This window comes from Oncorhynchus tshawytscha, linkage group LG27 (genome assembly GCF_018296145.1).
Source record: "Oncorhynchus tshawytscha isolate Ot180627B linkage group LG27, Otsh_v2.0, whole genome shotgun sequence".
Lineage (NCBI taxonomy): Eukaryota > Metazoa > Chordata > Actinopteri > Salmoniformes > Salmonidae > Oncorhynchus > Oncorhynchus tshawytscha.
This window is the reverse complement of record NC_056455.1, coordinates 15,056,517-15,075,313: the sequence shown is the minus strand read 5'-3', so window position 1 is coordinate 15,075,313 and position 18,797 is coordinate 15,056,517. Positions and strand designations below refer to the sequence as shown.

At 44.0% G+C, this 18,797-nt stretch overlaps 2 protein-coding genes across 3 annotated transcripts; one reads left to right on the top strand and one right to left on the bottom strand.

Annotated features, from left to right (window-relative positions):
- The first annotated feature begins 4,604 nt into the window (after nucleotides 1-4,604).
- LOC112236749 (epithelial membrane protein 2) lies at nucleotides 4,605-10,855 on the top strand. Of its 2 annotated transcripts, none has more exons than XM_024405360.2 (5): nucleotides 4,605-4,725; nucleotides 7,473-7,555; nucleotides 8,105-8,207; nucleotides 9,009-9,149; nucleotides 9,255-10,855. In XM_024405360.2, the coding sequence occupies exons 1-5, from the start codon at nucleotides 4,689-4,691 to the stop codon at nucleotides 9,416-9,418; spliced, it is 528 nt and encodes a 175-aa protein (XP_024261128.1). In that variant the 5' UTR covers nucleotides 4,605-4,688; the 3' UTR covers nucleotides 9,419-10,855. The 2 variants fall into 2 exon arrangements, with proteins under 2 accessions (XP_024261128.1, XP_024261129.1); XM_024405361.2 differs by lacking the exon at nucleotides 4,605-4,725 and adding an exon at nucleotides 4,950-5,106.
- LOC112236752 (germ cell-specific gene 1-like protein) lies at nucleotides 10,563-18,377 on the bottom strand. The gene is made up of 7 exons (XM_024405366.2): nucleotides 17,223-18,377; nucleotides 15,414-15,467; nucleotides 13,909-14,228; nucleotides 12,739-12,786; nucleotides 12,490-12,651; nucleotides 11,982-12,093; nucleotides 10,563-11,637 (listed from the first exon to the last, which is right to left on the bottom strand). Exons 3-7 carry the CDS (start codon nucleotides 14,204-14,206, stop codon nucleotides 11,133-11,135), a joined length of 1,125 nt encoding a protein of 374 aa, XP_024261134.2. The 5' UTR covers nucleotides 14,207-14,228; nucleotides 15,414-15,467; nucleotides 17,223-18,377; the 3' UTR covers nucleotides 10,563-11,132.
- Nucleotides 18,378-18,797: the final 420 nt, after the last annotated feature.

The window sequence follows — 18,797 nt, the reverse complement described above, 5'->3', positions numbered from 1 at the left end:
CCTGTTGGAATTCCCCTTGCAGGGACCCACGTGAAAAAATACTATAGTATTCTATGGTATAAATACTATAATATTCACTGTAGTGTGTTTTCAGACTTTACTGTAGTATTCACTGTAGTGTACCTTTATTTAACAAGGTAAGCCAGTTAAGAACAAATTCTGATTTACAATGACGGCCTACCGGGGAACAGTGGGTTAACTGCCTTGTTCAGGGGCAGAACAACAGATTTTTACCTTGTCAGCTCGAGGAATCGATCCAGTTAACTATAGTATAAATACTGTAGTTAAAGAAAATGTTAGTATAAACTATGGTTATTTATGTAGTGCTTTTGCGGATTGTAGTATACAGTAGTATTTACTGTAGTGTTTTTGCAGATTGTAGTATGTATTGTAGTGTTTTTGCGGACTGTGGTATACTGTAGTATTTACTGTAGTGTTTTTGCAGACATTACTGTAGTATTTAGCTTACTATAGTGTTTTTGTTTTATTATCTTAGACTTTTTCCTTCAGGAAACCTACTGGAGAAATAATAAAAGATCACATTTTCCATAACTTTTAAATAGTAGGACTGGGGTCTGAACGGATAGCTCAGAACTTCTACTCTTTTCTATAACCTGTAGGTAACACAATACTGTATGTGGTCTATACTTGGCATGTAGGTTTCTCACTTATTTTTTTGCGGGCATTACTGTAATATATACTACAGTGTTTTTGGGGGGGGGGATAATATTGAGTATTTACTATAGTATTCTACAGTATACTTCAACATTATATAGTAAGTACCACACATTATCGAGGGATACTACAGTTATAGTATAGTATTCTACAGTATAATACAGTTTACTATCATTCTATAGAAGGTACTGTAGTATTCTGTAGGAAACTGTAGTATTTATTTAAAACGTGGGGAGCATTGAGAAACCCCAGACGAATCTAAAGGAACCACAGACTGCCATAGTTTTGCCGTTACAGGCCTCAACTGATCACTGTCCCCATCATCCCCAGGGAAATCAGAGTGTTATGCAAAAGTAGATATAATCTCATGAAACCAAAATGATAATGACAGAGCAAATAAAATGTCATTCTCATTCTGGTCACGTAAAGGGAAACATAATGATATCATTTAGTTTCGAGGCTTACATAAAATCACATTGATGTTTATGTCCTAGGACCTAGTCCAACTCTACCTGTTTCTGGCTGACCTATGATGGCACCTGGCTGACCTGAATGTTGCTCCACCTTAATTAGGCTCATACGTCTCTTACTTTGGCTGGCTTTCCAGTGGCTTACCAGGTTTTACCACATAATCACAGACCCCTACTACTTTACACTTTCCTCTTGAATTTTTCAGCCAGAATATTGTCCCTGGGATCTCTAATGGAGGGAGTGACCAGATTTAGCAGCCCTCACTACACTAATATGCGTGGTAGCTGCACCTGGGCAGTTTCAAGGGGCTTGATCTTGCTTGAGAATTACTTGTGCATTACAGAGAATAATGTATGTGGAAGGAGCATGCCACAACATGGAGATCATGGGAGTAGTATCTTTCAACTGGCAGCAATGTTCCCTCTAAGCTGTGAGCACGTGTGCGGGCGTGCAGCTCCCCGGGACTGCCATGCAGAAGAAATATCAGCGTGCAGAGAAGCACGAGATTAAACTTCCCTCAACTTTCTAGAGTTTCCCCCCTTAGTTAACACTATAACACTATACATTAGCTGCTACTGTAGGCTGAACGACAGAACAGCTATTACCATGTTAAAATGTTATGTGATGCATTTCTCCATTGTTTTTGATGGTAGGCTACTCTGGTAGGCCTACATTATGATCAAATAGCCACAGTAGCCTACTTGACCACTGTTAGTTCTAACTTAAAGCGGGTACATCCTCGGTGTTCACAGTAAACGCACGCCGGAAGTTGCACAGAATTTTCACAAATTTCAAGTTTGCGTTCAACAGACCTGAAATTTGCTCAGCGATGAAAAAACATGAGAGGGAACATTGACTGGCAGGCATAGAATTAGACAGTCCATTTGCTCCTTTGATCCAGGTGATATTCCCTGTAGGATAGGGAGCTCCTTTCACCTTCCACTGTGTGTGTGTGTGTGTGTGTGTGTGTGTGTGTGTGTGTGTGTGTGTGTGTGTGTGTGTGTGTGTGTGTGTGTGTGTGTGTGTGTGTGTCATTAATCTGAGGGCCAGAAGGGTGTGATCGTGTGTGTGTGTTACAATGGCACCATGACATCAGTGTGTACCTTACCTGTATAGGAAACCAGTCAAGCGACAAGTGGGAGTGAAGGGATGAGTGAGATCCCAATAGCCTCATCCCAATTAGTCAACACTAGATAGGAAGAGAGTTTCAACACACTGTGGTACAGGCTATTATCTGTTCTGACTCATTAAACAGTTTTCTTTAAAAATGACCCAGCAAATCCCCTACATAGCCTAGCTGTCTTTCTAAATGTAAACCTAGCAATCAGACCTCCAGGACAGTCATGTTGCTGTAGACAGACTCAGACAGGCAGAGACCGGGGAGAATGACACAGCTAACCACCGCAGATCATTTGACCATTGTAAAGTGACGTGCTTATGGTCACGCTTCCTCCCTTTGGCATGTGGACACTGGAACTGTTTGGACCTGTTTGACACGGCCGTGTGGAAATACTCTGTCAGTGAGCGCTCCCAGGGAGCTCCTCAGCGGTGAGTCACAAGCAGCGTGGTCTTTCTCAGCGCTCCCAGGGAGCTCCTCAGCGGTGAGTCACAAGCAGCGTGGTCTTTCTCAGCGCTCCCAGGGAGCTCCTCAGCGTTGAGTCACAAGCAGCGTGGTCTCAGCGCTCCCAGGGAGCTCCTCAGCGGTGAGTCACAAGCAGCGTGGTCTTTCTCAGCGCTCCCAGGGAGCTCCTCAGCGGTGAGTCACAAGCAGCGTGGTCTTTCTCAGCGCTCCCAGGGAGCTCCTCAGCGGTGAGTCACAAGCAGCGTGGTCTTTCTCAGCGCTCCCAGGGAGCTCCTCAGCGGTGAGTCACAAGCAGCGTGGTCTTTCTCAGCGCTCCCAGGGAGCTCCTCAGCGGTGAGTCACAAGCAGCGTGGTCTTTCTCAGCGCTCCCAGGGAGCTCCTCAGCGGTGAGTCACAAGCAGCGTGGTCTTTCTCAGCGCTCCCAGGGAGCTCCTCAGCGGTGAGTCACAAGCAGCGTGGTCTTTCTCAGCGCTCCCAGGGAGCTCCTCAGCGGTGAGTCACAAGCAGCGTGGTCTTTCTCAGCGCTCCCAGGGAGCTCCTCAGCGGTGAGTCACAAGCAGCGTGGTCTTTCTCAGCGCTCCCAGAAGTAACCCATGCATTCTAACTTCTCATCCCACACAAGGCGAGCCACGGCCACGCTGTAGACCCACCTTGGATCTGAAGGAGCGAACACGTTCTTAATACTGTACATACAACACTTCAATTCAAACAATATCACAACTGTTCCCGTCTGCCTTTAGGGCACGTGTCAAACTGATTCCACAGTGGGTCGAGTGGCTGCAGGTTTTCACTCCACCCTTGTACTTGATTGATTAATTAAGGTCACTGATTAGTAAGGAACTCCCCTCACCTGGTTGTCTAGGTCTTAATTGAAAAGATAAAAACAAACTGGCAGACTCTCAGCCCTCCATGGAATGAGTTTGACACCCCTGCTTTAAGGGCTCTGGTTTTTCCAGTTTTGATTAAGGAAGGGAAACGAAGGGCTGATTGTTGATGAAACGATCCCATTGGTCCTCTCAAAAGCTACACAGGCAAGTTAGTTGTTCATTTCACTGGGGCCCTGCCCAGCTCGGGACCAGCTCCATAGGCAGGCAGAGGCAGCAGGGATATATAGTAGGCCACACTGTACCCAAGCTAGCTTACCTCACCTGTCAGGTAGGTGGGGCCGATACACCCTGGGAAGAGGCAGGCTAGACAACATTTCTAAATTCCCTCTCTGACTTTTTCTATATTTGAGGCCCAGTATTTGAGTTGCCTGTCCCCCTAGGGGCTAAGGTGTATCCTATTGGATTTGTGACAGTCACAGCCTTAGTGTTGGGTGTGGGGAGTCCCCAGTACATCTTTAGAGGTTACTCCGCATTCCTTGACTTTGACCCAAGTGAGGAATCGTGTTTGTGGAACCGTATCCACCAATAACCCAGTATGTGACGTGCCCAGTGGATAATACTTTGAGGTCTGAGTGTCACTTGGCCAAACATGTCTGAAACCCCATCATTACCCTGTGACATCACCTGAGGCTGCTGAAGCACTCTGTATGTAGCACATTACCTCAGTAGAGGTCATCAGAAGTAGGTTTCTTTCACCCTACGTATATTGTCAGACTATTGTCCTAGATAGTGCACTATATCTATCAATCAAGTGTGAATATGAGTTGTACTAGTGGGAAACCAGTTTCTCTCACTCGTTCTCATGCAAACACACAATCTCTCTCTTTCTCTCTCTCAGGCTATGACTTGCACTTGTTACCTCCTCCTCTCCCTACCTCCCTCCCTTCCAACCAACTACATTCCTTCATCCTGACTATCCTCCCGGAGAGAGAGCTTTGGAGGGGGAATGGAGAGAGGGGGTGGGGATCAGGCAGAAACACTACACCCACCACGTCAGTGTGTGGAGATACAACAGCAACAATGTGGTCGCTCTGGCTACTACTGAGTCTCCATGGCAGCAGGGATTTGAATTCATGACAATATTTTGGGAGTTCCCCCAAACATCAGTGGGTGAGTCAGTGTGCTTCCTCTGAGTACTCATGGATATAATGGCCTAAATAGACAGAGTGACAAAGACATAGCTAGAACATGAAAACAAATACTCCACCACAAAGTTGTTGAAATAGTGGCTTTTGGGTAATTGCATGCATGTGAGACAGAGAGGGGGGAGACAGAGAGGGGGGACAGAGAGAGGGGAGAGAGAGACAGAGAGAGAGAAAAAAGGAGTGAGAGATTTGGGTGGGGTGTGGACTCGAGGAAAAGAGGGAGGGAAGTGGGTGGAGGTGTGGTTGTGAGTGTTTGTGCGTTCCTTGGCGGCGAGGGCTGAGTCTGACATTTGGAACGTAGAGAGCAGAAGGAATTGGGCTTCAACAGAAAGGCTACCATCAAAAAGTAAGTTGAACATTTGTGTTCTCCTTCAGAACTCTCAACTCTTTGACATTCTCTTCACGTGTTTTTTAAATGATAATAGCCTACATAATAGCCTATATGCCTGCCTTCTATTTTATTACTCTCGAGACTAATACAATTGCACACAGTCAGTAGAGGAGTGAATTAATTAGAATTGTAGCTAGCACGTCTTTTGTAATGCAAGTGATACTGGTAGTTTATTCCTTTGCCAGGTAAGTTCAGTGTGGGCGTGTTCAGGTAATTGATCAGGTAGTTGGTTCTGAAACTTTAAGTATACATTTAATTAAAGTTCATAATGCACACGCTTTAGCCCATGAAACCTGTCCTGTCATTTCTGGTCGGTAGCTGAGTGCATGATGGAACTATGCTCCATCCTAGAAGGCAGGGAGTTTGTCATGAATTCAGTGTTTACTCTCTGTGACTCTGGTTGGATAGGGTGTACTTTATATTTCCTTCACATAACAGAACAGCAGCTGTCAGCTCAGACAGTCAGAGGTTTAATTGTCTCAGACCAGCTCGAGTTCCCTCTTCATTTGTCCCTTCAGCACTTAGATGAGAAGCTCTCATATGAGAAATTACACAGACCATCTTTTGTGTACTCAAATATTTACACACAGTTGAGCTAACTAAGAAGTACTTGTTCCCAATTACAGTCATTTTGATGTGTACGTGGGAGGGAAACAACTTGGGGTGGGTCGGTGTGGATGTAGATCACATGACTGGACCCAACCCAGACCAGCCCTTTATCCCAGAGAGGTTCCCTGCATTCCAGATGGGCTCTCGCCACACTCTGTCCACACCCACCAGATCCCGAGCCGCTCTATTGCCAGTAGTAGGGGTGGGAAGGAACTCGAAAGTGTATCCGTGAGTTGTTCTCACAATATGATTGTATTTAGGAAAAACAAGCATCAAGCAATCTCGCCTTCTCTCTACTGAGAATGGCCATTCAAACAGTCATTCAGCTTATTTGTTTTTATTGTTTATGGTCTTTACTGAATGAATAAATCAAATAATGGCCATTGTAATTGGTGAATTGAGATCGTTTATCAATATTTTGAGTTGAGCTGCCTAGCTAATCTGAACTGGTTAAGGCAGGCGTTCTCAAAGTGGGGTCATTCAAACCCACTAGCAATGGATTGCAGTGGGTTCGCAACCACATCTCAACATATATATATATTTAAAACATAAATTGTATTATATGAATATTACTAACAACAACAGATGTAAAAGTAAAACAATGTCCAAGGGATCTGTGGAGTAAGTTTAGGGGTTGTAATACAACACAATGCAATATTATTAATCTACAATATGTTCTTAACTCCGGGTGACATGGGCCTGGGAAGCTCACAGGGATATTGGTATCCACAATAGTTTTACATAAATACAGTGTAATTTAATCTTTAAAACTGCAAAGTTCTCTCTCTGCCACATGACAAAATCTGTAGAATTGCAGGAAATTAGCTTGGAAACGGCAACGTTTTCTCTCCGATGGCAAGAGACGAGCCTTTAAAATGTTCCTTCCTAGGGCCCGAAACTTGGTTTGGGCCCTAGGAAGGGCCACACACTGCCGTAGTCATGGCAATACTCCTTGTATGCTATTATTATCTAACTTGAGTTGTGTTCTGATTATGAGGGGGAGGGGGGGTTACATGATGAATTTACTATTACAAAAGTTTGAGAACCCCTGGGTTAAGGTGTGTGTTTATTTGGGGGAGGTGGGGCAGGCAGGGGAGTAGGTATTTTGTGCAGTTATTTTAAGGAGTGGCGGTTTGTTGCAAGCTACAAACAAGTTACAACTCGTCTCCTGCCGACACTTCCCCCTTTATCCCTCTGATTTTCTCGCTCTCTGTATCCCAGGACTTCACTACCCCACTTGATCAATCACTATGTCCTATCTCAAATCTCTTCCTCTGAATCCTTTAGATTCATTTTTTATCACGCCTCCCTCCATTTCTGTTAGTGTGTGTGGCTATAACCCATCAAGAGTTATAAAGCCGCACCCTGGGGGGGTGCAGACTCAGACCTTCCATCATTAATGACTGCCTGTTTCAAAGTGCTGAAGCCAAGCCTCACAGTGCAGCCTTTGTCAACATCCATATCTAATCGTATTTAATGATAAAAACACACAAGATTTAAAGCAACTTTCAATAAACCAAAGGACACTGTACAGCAAGAGTACAAAACAATAGAGTATCTGATTCCTGTCACTCATGTTAAGCCCTGTGACAGTGTCTGTGTCCCTCAGTCTCCCTTTATTTGATATGGTATAGAACAGGGAAGTGTTTGACCAACTTTTAACCAAAAATATATATATTTTCTCCCTCTCCCTTGTTCTGTCTTTCTCTCAGTCATCATGTTGGTTCTTCTAGCAGGAATCTTCCTCCTTCACCTCACCAGCATCATCCTCCTCCTAGTGGCAACTATCGACAATGTAAGTAATCCCCCACTGCTCATCCTCCACTTAGTTCTCTTCATGTTGACATAGCCCTGTGGAGCTACACATGAGTGCACGTCTCTTTCACTATGTCTGTGGAGTGTTGAATAAAAAGATGAAAGCATGCTATGTTAGCCCTCATCGGTTCAGGCCTTTGGTGCTGTTCTGTCAGTGTTCCACTTTGGTATTCTGGACTACATTTCTGAGCTCACTCTCACCCCTGAAAGAAGATGGGTGACAAACAGGTTGGCCAGTGTTTCATCACTCTGAGTGTGTGAGTGTGTGTGTGTGTACCTGTGCGTTATCATCAACATTGAGGCTGCATAAACATGCTCTTTTTCCTGTGTGGGATTCCAGTGAGTGTTAAAGGCCTGTTGTAGTGAGAGGCACATACCTGGCTGCTGTGGTATGCTGCTATGTTCTCTACCGATGTACCTTCAACCCATTGACTGTTATCCCTGTTCCTGGACTTCCAAATGCATGTGACGACACAACACATGAACCTGTGGATGTCCATTGACTATCTCTCCTCTCTGTCCTGTCCAGGCCTGGTGGATGACAAAAATCGTGTCCACTGATGTGTGGGCCAGGTGGATACTGACCAATGGAACCTGGAGCTCCAACGATCTCCCCGGCCAGTACCCTCAAGGTAAGCCTGGGCCATACTGAACCGCTGGGCTAAAATGTAAGGAAACATTCTCTGTGAAAAAAAACAGCACTGCAGGAAATTAGCATTGCTCCTGGATATACAGTATATGTAAATATCATCCTACATGTGAATTAAATGTTTTCTTTATGTCTCAATTCACCCCAAGATATACATTTTTGCAGCACAGAAACAGGAACAGTGTAGTTTCTCCAGGATGTGGGTTTACTGCGCTGGAGGTTTGGATAAATTCAGGGTAGAGCTCCATAACAACTGCCATCTAACCTGTCTCTGTGTGTCTGTCAGTGTGAAGCATGATTGATCAGTAAAGCACTCTATTGCCCAACGAGGGAGAACAATGCCATTTTCTCATAGAGGAAACTGAACAGAGGGTGTGGCAGGATCAGAGACAGGGTTGGGGCTGGTGGGGAGGTTCAGATTTGCTTGAGTACATACACTGAAAGTGCATTACAAATACAGTGAGTCTGTGTGTAGACCTTTAGTGAATGTGTGGTCAAAAGTATGTATGTAGCAATGTTGTATCTCTCAAAGTGTTTTATTTGATTGCTGAGAAACCCTTTTACAACCTATGAAATGAACTCGTCTTAAATCCTCTCATAAATATTCATTAGCACACAATTTTCCAGACTAAAATACTTTCATTGTGTCTCTAAAAAACAGAACTGCCCCTTTCACCTCTGCATTCCAGAGCGTGACACAACACTGTTTCGTTAATATGGTTTCTGGGTGTGTCTGTTCTGTAAATAGTCCTTACTCAGTGTCTGTCTCTGTCTCCCTCTACAGAATACCTCCAGGCAGTGCAGGCTAGCTCCATTCTGGCCTGCATATTCTCTTCCCTTGGCCTGTTTGTGTTTGTGGGACAGCTCTTCACTCTGTCAAAGGGACAGAGATTCACCTTCTCTGGCATCTTCCAGCTCCTAGCCTGTACGTATTGCCCTAAACACTTTCAATCTTCAACCTGTTAAACAACTAGTTCTGTCTTTGCTTGATGTTTTGTCCCTCCCTCCCTCCCTCCCTCCCTCCCTCCAGGCCTGTGCATCATGATCGCTGCCTCCATCTACACAGACATCTTTCACAAGAATGAATCGGATGGTTGGTATGGCCACTCCTTCATTCTGGCCTGGATCTCCTTTGCGTTCACCTTCATCTCCAGTATAATCTACTTTGTCCTGCGAAAGAAGACCGCAAACTAGAAGCAGAAGACTAGCCCAAACCCAAGGGACAGGCTCAATATCTTACGATCTGATTGTTTTTTGTACAATTAGGTATGGATATGAGTGTGGGATACAAAAGGGGAGAGTTATCCACAGATTTTCATGTATCTCTTTTGGTTCCCTGAAGTGTGTCTAAACATATTGTAATATCTTACCAGTCCTGCCAACATAGCTATAACTTACCTGTCCTGCCCAGTTATAACTTACCTGTCCTGCCCACAGTTATAACTTACCTGTCCTGGCCACATAGTAATAACCTACCTGTCCTGCCAACATAGTAATAACCTACCTGTCCTGCCCACATAGTAATAACCTACCTGTCCTGCCCACATAGTAATAACCTACCTGTCCTGGCCACATAGTAATAATCTACCTGTCCTGCCCACATAGTAATAACCTACCTGTCCTGCCCACATAGTAATAACCTACCTGTCCTGCCCACATAGTAATAACCTACCTGTCCTGCCCACATAGTAATAACCTACCTGTCCTGCCCACATAGTAATAACCTACCTGTCCTGCCCACATAGTAATAACCTACCTGCCCTGCCCACATAGTTATAACCTACCTGTCCTGCCCACATAGTTATAACCTACCTGTCCTGGCCACATAGTAATAACCTACCTGTCCTGGCCACATAGTAATAACCTACCTGTCCTGCCCACATAGTAATAACCTAACTGTCCTGCCCACATATTACCAAGTCCATGTTTAGTTTTCATGGGCTCTTAATATAAAGTGGGACAACATTTTCAAAGTTAATGAAACTTTTACAGCCCTCATATATTCGTTGGAGGTATATAGGGGAGTCAGAGAGTTTAGACTGACAGTATCATTATTTCAGAATCATAGTCCTGAACTATTCTTGCTTACATTTGATTTATTTCTCAATTAGGCTCATAATAAAACAAGGCCAAAACTCTCAAAACCAGAAGAATGAATTGACTAGTGCCGCAAACAGAATCCAATTTGAGAAACTGTCAACGATCATTACCCCGTTTGACTTACAGCCCTACTGTAGTGTGCTGAATAAGACAAAGAATATCATGTATTTGCCAATGTCCATACATGGAATGGAACATTAGTACTAACCTCACTGCTAACTGGACCCTCCCCTTTTTAGTTATGTAGTTATCTTATGCTTTGTACCGTGAGTCTTATTGTGTAGGTTAACTTCCGTTTGTCTGAATCAACCTATCCCCCAGACACACCCATGGACTGACAGACAGACAGACGGATAGATCTTGAGTGCCTTGAAATCTGACAGAGCATATTTGCTCGCTGCACATTGAGATATATGTGTAAATATGAACATGTTTGGTTCCACATTGTGCTTTGTATGTCTAATGCAATTTTATTTTTGTTACTATTATCAGTATGATAATAATTTGTATTAAAACCAGATTTAAATCTAATTTCTCCTGTCAATGCTAAACAATTCAATAATCATAATTGGTGGAGGACAGATTGCAGGGAGATGAATGATACCTAGTCACTGGTAGAGAGGCACCACAGTGAAACTGACAGAAGGCATACTAGTCTGTGAATTAAATCATTTTGCACATTTTCACAAAGTTTTATTTACAGCATGCATACAAGTTTAGACAGAGAGTTTCAGACTACTTCACACTGATTTGCTCTGTCAAAATCCAAATGTATGTTGGCTCATAGGTAAGTATCACACACATACAGTCAAAGTGGGCTGTACTCCTCATCTGAGTACTCCCTCCCCTCTTCCTCCATCTCTCTGCCCCTGTCCTCTGAGTAGTACTGAGGTGTGTAACTGTGGACGGACAGGGGTAGAGTGATGGAGGGAGAGGGGAGGGAGTGGCGGTGATAGGGGGACAGGGGAGCAGGGTGGGATGGGGGAGGTGGGAAGTATTCAGGGTGGGGGAGTGTGTAGCAGTGGGGGAGGGAGAGGGAGTGGGTGAGTGGACGGGGTGATGAGGTTGGGGGTGGCGAAGGGGAGTCATAGTAGGGTGACAGGGGTGAGAGTTCTGGGGATGGTGGGGACATACAGGGGTGAGGGGGCGGAGGGCAGTAGTAGGGGGCCGGGGCTAGCAGGGGCTCTATGTCAGGGAATCGAGGGGGGTACAGGCGGGCTTTGCGCCTACGCTCCATTACAGTCTTCTTGGTGTAGTTGTTGAGGGTGGAGACTCCTGACAACATGCAGCAGGTAAAGGCCAGCCATGCCACACTAAGACAGAAACATAGAGTAGAGAGACAGGAGCAGCAAGGAGGATCGTGTTAATCTGAACCCATGTGTGGAAGCCTACAAACATATTTCATACCCTTATCTTACTAAAACACAATTGCTACAAGGCATATGCGATATTGCAATAATCTATTTGAGATGGACAGAGGTCTTTAACAGGAGCCCAGGCCTCATGAGAGTCATTGAGATATCTCTCTTATTTAAAAGGGGAAAATGTAAACACTTAAGCCCACTTGCTCTTGGAGACCAAAGAATCAGGAGACCACACTGAAGATCAGAGAATAAGTAGTGGTACAGTAGTAAACAGTGTGTGTGTGCAGACTCACTAAAAGCCCCAGGAGTAGCCATAGCTGTGTGGTTTGAAGTCCTCTGGACCCATAGAGGCAGTAGTCTGGAACACCTGCATGAACATCATGTGAGCCACCATTCCCAGTAACCCTAAGATAATTAAACAGACATTGAAAGCTTTTATGTGGATTCCATCAGAGGGACATTTTTATTTCTCATACAAGCACTGATTTCACTAATAGTTTTATTAAAGATAGTTTTACTTGCAATGACCGTGATGTGTGGTTGTCTTACCTACCTTAGTTGGGACGCACTGGTTGTAAGTTGCTCTGCATAAGAGCTTTTCCCAAACTCGGTTCTGGGGCCATCCCCCGGGTGCACGTTTTGGTTTTTGCCCTAGCACTACACCGATGACTCAAATCATTAAAGCTCGATGACTAGTTGGTTACTTGAATCAGCTGTAGTGACGACGACTCAGAACCGAGTTTGGGAAACCCTACGCTAATTGCTAAAAAAAAAAGATAGAATCTAAATTCAAATGTGTACCTCCTAATATAGTGAAGACTGCAGAGTAGGCATTGAGCAGCTGTCCCCAGATCTGTGAGGGCCAAAAGGCATCCAGACACAACTGAAGAGACAGCAGCACACAGCTGATACACAGCAGCCCAACATACATGAGCTCCATTGACACCGACAACCACAACATTCCTGCAGGGAGAGAGAGGACGATTACAGTACAACTGTGTCATGACTGTGTGTACCAACATACAATCTTGACACTGCAGAATCATTTACCTTTTTCACCCCCTGGAGTTAAAGAAAGAAAACTGCGACACTTTTCCTCTAAAAAAGAAAATACATTATTATTTCATGAATAAAATCATGATCATCTATCAGACAAGGTACATTTATGTGTGGGACAGATTACACACATAGTATCAGGAATAGTGGTCCTTGAGAAAACCTTTCTACCCAATGGGCACACATAATTTCAACTTGGATAATTGGGTAACATTTGGTTTAGACAGTTGTTCCAATGTGTTATCACTGTGCTTTCAACCATCTAAAAGCACAACCAAATGTCTGATCTTTGGTTCATTTGTACTACAGTTTGTGTTATCACTGTGTTTCATCTAACAGCAGAACCAAATGATCTGGATTGCAGTAAAATTACATTAAAAAAGGTAGGTTTAACAGAGAAAATGAAATGTAACCATACTTTATAAGTCATATATCATCACTAATACTATTTAGGCCTGTATAGCATCTGCAATTCAACCAAAAGATAGACAACACATACAGTAGAGGCTTACGGTTTCAAGCTTTGTTTGACTTGAAATGGAATCTTCAAGTTAATCATTAACATGTTGGATTCACGTCTCCATCTAAACTAAACATCTAAATTAAAGAACAGTACTAAATAAGTGCATTTATCGTTTGATTGAATTAGATTTAGTCCTATTCTTTAATTTCGATTTTTGGTTTAGATGGAGACTTGAATCCAACATATAAATGATTAATTTGGAGACAAATTAGCTTTATCAAGTCTTCTCCAGCCCCAGCTTTAGGGTGTTGAGTTCAGTCAAGGCGGGGGGTTGAATAATATAAACCTTTCTCTCTACCTGGTCATAATCCATAATTAAGTCATGCTGTTAGAATCTAAATCCCCCTGAACAGAGCACTGATAATAATCCTCTTTATAGAGTGCAAGAGCTCACACACACACACACACACACACACACACACACACACACACACACACACACACACACACACACACACTCCACCGTACCTAGACTCTCATTGCGTTTAATCTCACCAGCGATATTCATTTTGATCCTCGCTTCCCATTGTTACATTACTGTGTGACTGCAACTCCCCCACTTTGAACCCACTATATTCAACTATTGGGCACAATCCTAGAGGTATTAAAGTTCCAACCATTTTCACCCCCCAAAGTCTCACCCCAGGCGTCAGTGTAGATGTTCTCCTCACAGCTCATCCACATGCCTGCATGGAAGGCAGGGAAGACGAAGCGGTCGTCCCCCGTCTCCCAGGAGAACTGGATGGAGGTGGAGTTATGCGAGACCCCGGGCACAGGTATGCATTTGGTCAGTTTGTTGGCTGAGCAGAGGGGCTTGGGGACCTTCTGACTGCCCTCACACCAGTAGGACGACAAGAGGGCCATGGCCCCCAGGACCAGAGACACTAGCGTCTGGAAGAAGGTGAGCTTGGGGGACCGCACCCAGGACAGAAACGACATGATGAAGGGAGAGAGAGGGAACCTGGGGTGGGAGGAGGTGTTGGAGAGGGGGAGAAGAGAGAAGTTGTATTTTAACAGCTTTAACAGCTATTTTAACAGCTGGTCAAACACTCCCTCAGTCTATACTATATAATGACAAAGGTAGACGGGCCCACTTCAGACACAGACTCCGACATGACAGGAATCAGATATGGACGTTGACAAAGGCTGCACTGTGAGGCTCGACTCCAGCTCTGTTTTAAACAGTATTAAGATAGCTGAGAGAGAGCATATGGAAAAGGAAAAGAAAGTATTCAGAGGAATTGCCAACCCAACTGAAAGAAAACAATCCCCCAGTCTTTCCTTGCCTGGACACCCCCCACCCCACTTTACTTTGACCTCCACACATAATTGGAAGAGGAAGTGTAAACTCTAACATAGCCTATTAGCTACAAAGGTAACTCTGAACACATTTTCAATAAGAGCAGCTGTTTAACAAAAGTTAGACATGTGTTGGGAAACACGCATGTCTAAGTTAAGAAAGCTTACCAGCAGCCAGAGGCACTTTCCGTACTGGTAGCTTATTCGTAGGTGCTTTTTCAAAGGCTGTGAGAGACTCCAGTAAGTGTAATACCAAATACAGTACAAACTCTGTTTACAGTGCATCTGGAAACTATTCAGACACCTCGACTTTTCCCACATTTTGTTACATTACAGCCTTATTCTAAAATGCGGGTAGCCTAGTGGTTAGAGCAGGTAGCCTAGTGGTTAGAGCAGGTAGCCTAGTGGTTAGAGCAGGTAGCCTAGTGGTTAGAGCAGGTAGCCTAGTGGTTAGAGCAGGTAGCCTAGTGGTTAGAGCAGGTGGCCTAGTGGTTAGAGCAGGTGGCCTAGTGGTTAGAGCAGGTGGCCTAGTGGTTAGAGCAGGTGGCCTAGTGGTTAGAGCAGGTGGCCTAGTGGTTAGAGCAGGTAGCCTAGTGGTTAGAGCAGGTAGCCTAGTGGTTAGAGCAGGTAGCCTAGTGGTTAGAGCAGGTAGCCTAGTGGTTAGAGCAGGTAGCCTAGTGGTTAGAGCAGGTGGCCTAGTGGTTAGAGCAGGTGGCCTAGTGGTTAGAGCAGGTAGCCTAGTGGTTAGAGCAGGTAGCCTAGTGGTTAGAGAGTTGGGCCAGTAACCGAAAGGTTGCTGGACGAAAAAACATTTTTTTTAAATAAAAAATAAAATAATCTATTTCACCTTTAATTAACCAGGTTGGCCAGTTGAGAACAAGTTCTCATTTACAACTGCGACCTGGCCAAGATAAAGAAAAACAGTGCGACACAAACAACACAGAGTTACACATGGAATAAACAAAAGTACAGTCAGTTACACACTAGAAAAAAATCTATGTATAGTGTGTGCAAATGAGGTAAGATTAGGAAATAAATAGGCCGTAGTGGCAAAATAATTACAATTTAGCAATTAAACACTGGAGTGATAGATGTGCAGAAGATGAATGTGCAAGTATAGATATTGGGGTGCAAAGGAGCAAAAAAATGTAATAAAATAAATAACAATATGGGGATGAGGTAGATGAATCGTCAAAGTGACAAAGTAAAAATCTGTCGTTCTGCCCCTGAACAAGGCAGTTCACCCACTGTTCTCCGGTAGGCCATTATTGTAAATAAGAATTTGTTTTCAACTGACTTTCCTAGTTAAATAAAGGCAAAAAATAAAAATTCAATACCCCAAAATGACAAAGCGAAAACAGGTTCGCAAATGTATAAAACATAAAAAACAGAAATACCTTATTTACATAAGTATCAGCCCCTTTGCTATGAGACTCGAAATTGAGCTCAGGTGAGCTCCTTGAGATGTTTCTACAACTTGATTGGAGTCCATCTGTGGTAAATTCAATTGATTGGACATGATTTGGAAAGGCACACACCTGTCTACAGTATATAAGGTCCCATAGTTGACAGTGCAAGTAGAGAAAAAACCAAGCCATGAGGTTGAAGGAATTGTTCGTAGAACTCCATGCCAGGATTGTGTTGAGGCACAGATCTGGGGAAGGGTACCAAAAAATGTCTGCAGCATTGAAGGTCCCCAAGAACAAAGTGGCCTCCAACATTCTTAAATGGAAGAAAGTTTTTGAACCACCAAGACTCTTACTAGAGCTAGCCGCCCGGCCGAACTGAGCAATCGGGGGAGAAGGGCCTTGGTCAGGGAGGTGACCAAGAACCCGATGGTCACTCAGAGAGCTCCAGAGTTCCTCTGTGGAGATGGGAGAACCTTCCAGAAGGACAACCATCTCTGCAGCCCTCCACCAATCAGGCCTTTATGGTAGTGACCAGACGGAAGCCACTCCTCAGTAAAAGGCACATGACAGCGTCCCTGGAGTTTGCCAAAAGGCACCTAAAGGACTCTCAGACCCTGAGAAACAACATTCTCTGGTCTGATGAAACCAAGATTGAACTCTTTGTCCTGAATGCCAAGAGTCACGTCTGGAGGAAACCTGGCACCATCCCTTCGGTAAAGTATGGTGGTGGCATGTCCTTGAGTGGCCCAACCAGAGCCCGGACTTGAACCCCGATAGAATATCTCTGGAGAGACTCGAATATAGCTGTGCAGAGACGCACCCCATCCAACCTGACAGCTTGAGAGGATCTGCAGAGAAGAATGGGAGAAACTCCCCAAATACAGTTGTGCCAAGCTTGTAGCGTCAGACCCAAGAAGATTTGAGGCTGTAATCGCTGCCAAAGGTGCTTCAACAAAGTACTGACTAAAGGGTCTGAATACTTACGAAAATGTATATTTGGGGTTTTACCCCTGTGCAAGAGGGCAGGTGTAGTTTGAGACGGATTACATCCCTAATTATATAACTGAATGACAAAGAATGGGAGAATACAAATCGAAACGGTAGGAAGACCAGCAGGACTAGAAAATGTCAGCAATTACAGGAGAAAATAGCTTTTCTGTTAAACCTATAGAACAAATAATGGCTCAAATGTTCAGAAGCATTGACGTCAGACAGTAAGGATCATTTGAAAGAGAAAAAGGACCCACCTTCTTCAACTCGTCTTATTTCCCCTTGATCTTCAGTTCTTCATGTAGTGAGTGTGGATTGTGGTAGTATTTAATGGACTCCTATTCCTCTACCCGTCTCCTCTCTCTCTTCTCTTCCTCTCCATCAGATAGCATGTCAGTGATTCAGGGTGTTGACTCTCACACTAACCTATGTGGAGTGTGTGGCTGTCACTCTTCATGATACCGCTTGGTCAGTAAGTCAGGGTGCTCAACCAAGCCTTAAGCTCCCCTCTTCTTTAATCTATTGATACAACTCTAAATCCACAGTGGACAACTCCATTCAATCTGTTCTCATTTTCCTCCATTTCATCCACTCTTTTACCCCTCCTGTCTTCCTGCTTTCTCTCGAACTGGCCACACTCTCCTAATACCACCAGTTTGAATATAGTGTACCAGATATAGTGTACTAGAACCACACCAACTTTCAAAGTAAAATGTATGACTTCACATCACTTGAACATTAATTACACCGTATGATGTATTTCATCTCACAAATAAGAAACTCCTGGACAAATTCTATTCCCACACAGACATGCTCCTGGTAGTTAGTCTCAGAGACTTTCCATAGAACTTTACCAGAATGGTAAATCTCCCATCGGTTTTTCCTCAGAACATCCTGAATAAATAGCATCTTTTAACTATTTTATTTCTTGTAAGGTCTTGATTCAATCTGTAGCGCTGAAGATCTGCGCTGTAGCGCAATTGAAATGTAAAGGCCCAGCGTAGTCAAAATTCTGTTTTGCCTGTGTCTTATATCATATTGTACAACAGCTGAAAAAGCCTGAAAAAATTTGACCTGTGTTATTTCCTTATAGTCAGTCTGGTTGAAAATACACTGGAAAAAAACATGTAACCGCAACATGCAACAATTTCAAAGATTTGACATAGTTACAGTTCATATAAAGAAATCAGTCAATTTAAATACATTCTAATCTATGGCTTTCACATGACTGGGGCGTGGATCAGAAAAACAGTCAGTAACTGGTTTGACCACCATTTGCCTCATGCAATGCGACACATTTCCTTCAAATAAAGTTGATCAGGCTGTTGATTGTGACCTGTGGAATGTTGTCTCACTCCTCTTCAATGGCTGGGGGAAGTTGCTGAATATTGGCGGGAACTGGAACACGCTGTCGTACACGTCGATCCAGAGCATCCCAAACTTGCTCAAATGGGTGACATGTCTGTTGAGTATGTAGGTCATCGAAGAACTGGGACATTTTCAGCTTCCGGGAATTGAGTACAGATCCTTGTGACATGAGGCCGTGTATTATAATGCTGAAACATGATGTGACAGCGGGGGATGAATGGCACGACAATGGGCCTCAGGATCTCGTCACGGTATCTCTGTGCATTCAAATTGCCATCGATAAAATGGAATTGTGTTCATTGTCCGTAGCTTATGTCTGCCCATACCATAACCCCACCACCACCATGGATCACTCTGTTCACAACATTGACATCAGCAAACCGCTCGCCCACACAACGCCATACACACCGCCTGCCCGGTAGAGTTTAAACCGGGATTCATTTGTGAAGAGCACACTTCTCCAG

Coding starts and splice junctions, on each gene's coding strand:
- LOC112236749 (XM_024405360.2), top strand. CDS start 4,689: ATGACAATATTTTGGGAGTTCCCCCAAACATCAGTGG. Junction 7,556..8,104: donor TAGTGGCAACTATCGACAAT/GTAAGTAATCCC, acceptor TGTCCTGTCCAG/GCCTGGTGGATGACAAAAAT. Junction 9,150..9,254: donor CATCTTCCAGCTCCTAGCCT/GTACGTATTGCC, acceptor CCCTCCCTCCAG/GCCTGTGCATCATGATCGCT.
- LOC112236752 (XM_024405366.2), bottom strand. CDS start 14,206: ATGTCGTTTCTGTCCTGGGTGCGGTCCCCCAAGCTCACCTTCTTCCAG. Junction 12,787..13,908: donor CATCTACACTGACGCCTGGG/GTGAGACTTTGG, acceptor TTTCTTTTTTAG/AGGAAAAGTGTCGCAGTTTT. Junction 12,652..12,738: donor AACTCCAGGGGGTGAAAAAG/GTAAATGATTCT, acceptor CTCTCCCTGCAG/GAATGTTGTGGTTGTCGGTG.